At 37.9% G+C, this 2,161-nt stretch overlaps 1 protein-coding gene across 1 annotated transcript; it reads right to left on the bottom strand.

The window, feature by feature from the left end:
• Positions 1-392: 392 nt before the first annotated feature.
• Positions 393-971, bottom strand: LOC113241205 (proteasome subunit beta type-1-like). Its single transcript, XM_044392147.2, has one exon. The coding sequence runs from the start codon at positions 969-971 to the stop codon at positions 393-395; it is 579 nt and encodes a 192-aa protein (XP_044248082.1).
• Positions 972-2,161: the final 1,190 nt, after the last annotated feature.

Raw genomic sequence — 2,161 nt, 5'->3', positions numbered from 1 at the left:
GACTTGTTGATTTGTCTATTTCCTCTTTCATTTGTATGACTTTCTATCAGGCGTATTTTGAAGATCTGTTGTTAGCTGCATATGCATTTATGTCTTGGTGAACTAATTCTTTCATAATTAGTTTCTTCTTTTTTCCTGGTAATATTTATTGCTCCGAAGTTTACTTTGTCCGATATTACTATAGTCACCACAACATTCTTTCAATTATTTGCATTGCATATTTTTTCCGTCATTTTACTTTCTTTATTACTTCAGGCTTTACTTTTTAATAAAAGAAATGAGTCCAATAGCTCCAAGATACAAAATTGACCAGTTTTGAAGTGACTGATGATACCAACACACAAACTGATCCTTCCTCAGGGGAACAGCATCCTCCCTGATGCCCTCCTTGGTCATGATGCAGATCCCAGTGCACCCCCAGTGAAACCATCCCTCTCCACCGCAGAAATGAAGACATCTTTCACAAGACGCATGACTCTGTCCAAGGACAGTGGGACATGGTCCATATTCTGCATGTTCTTAAAACCAACCTGGTGGTCAAGCAGGGGCTGTAGCATGGCCCCTGCTGAGCCTCCAGTCTTGAAAGAGTCTCTGACGTAGGACCCGACCAGGTCAAAGTTGTACACAGCTCCTTTCCCTTCACCCAGTCCCTGGATGATGTTGTAAACATAGTATGGAAAGAAGTGCATCGAATAGAGGATTGTCAAGAGCATTGCAGCAATTGCCCCTGTAATCATGGTCTTGTTATTAGAATGCTTATACATCTTTAGTCTTGCATCAGTCATCTTGGTCAGGGTAAGATAGTCGCCATGAAAACCGCTGCATCCAATGACTGTTTTGTCTGTTAATTTGTAACACTTGGGGCTTTCCCACGTGTGAATTAAAAATGCTTCACTCCATCGAGTGTCAGAAGCAACAACTGAAAAATCTCCTCCAGTGATTACCAATACCAGTACCTCCATTGAAAGCATAGGGTGAGAAGCACAGCTGCAAAGGGCACCGCGATCGCTTGGCTCCTGCTTCACAGCAAGATGGCTCCATCATTTTACTTTTAACCTATATATGCCTTTATATTTAAAGTGTATTTCTTACAGACAGCATGTAATTGGGACTTGTTTTTTTATCATTTAATTTCCATTTCTGCCTTTTAATTTGTGTGTTTAGAGTTTTAAGACTCAATGTAATTGCTGGCATGATTTGATTTCAATATGACATTATTTGTTGCTGCTTGTCCCCACTGTTTTTGCTCTTCTCTAACCCTTTTCCTGCTTTCTTTGGGGTTAGCTGGATATTTTTTTCTATTCTGTTTCAATTAATATATTGGCTTTTTTGCTGTTTCTCTTTGAATTATATTTTTAATAATTTCAGTAGAAATTACAATATATACACTTAACTTTCACAATCTATTTAGACTTAGTTTTTTACCACTTTATTTTTGTTTAGATTTTATTTATTTATTTATTTATTTGACAGAGAGAGAGAGAACAAGAGAGACATAGCACGAGTGGGGTGAGGGGCAGAGGGAGAAGCAAGCTCCCCGCTGAGCAAGGAGCCTGATGTGGGGCTTGATCCTGGGACTCCGGGATCATGACCTGAGCCGAAATCAGACACTTAACTGACTGAACCACCCAGCACCAGCATTTTACCACTTTAAACAAAATTCAGAAACCATACAACCATATGGGTCCCTTTACCATTTTGTATTTTTTGTATGTTTAACATCTATTTACACTGGAAATACCACCAATGTCACACCTTTGATTTCAATAGCAATACATATTTTAAAGAACTTAGGAGAAAAATAGTCTTTTGTATTTATCCATATATTTACCATTTCTGATGCTCTTCCTTCATTCTTGAAAATTCCAGTTTTTCTCTAATGCACATTTCCTTCATCCTGGAGAACCTAGTTTAGCATGTCCTGTAGAACATGTCTACTGTTGACAGAGTCTCTTAGTTTCCCTTTTTCTGAGAATGTCTTTGTTTTCAGCCCTTTAAAGATGTCCCACTGTCTTCTGGTGTCCATGGTTTCTGATGACAAATCCACAGATGTTTGAATCATTGTTTCCATATATACAGACATATATACAAACATGATCCTTAGCTGCTTTAAAGATTTTTAAAAATTTATCTTTGGTTTTCATTAGTTTGATTATGATAC

This window comes from Ursus arctos, chromosome X, assembly GCF_023065955.2.
Source record: "Ursus arctos isolate Adak ecotype North America chromosome X, UrsArc2.0, whole genome shotgun sequence".
Taxonomy (NCBI): Eukaryota; Metazoa; Chordata; class Mammalia; order Carnivora; family Ursidae; genus Ursus; species Ursus arctos.
Note: the sequence above shows the minus strand (reverse complement) of the source record. Positions and strands in the feature narration are given on the sequence as shown.

Bases quoted from the DNA above. Each gene is read 5' to 3' on its own strand.
- LOC113241205 (XM_044392147.2), bottom strand. From the start codon at position 971: ATGCTTTCAATGGAGGTACTGGTATTGGTAATCACTGGAGGAGATTTT.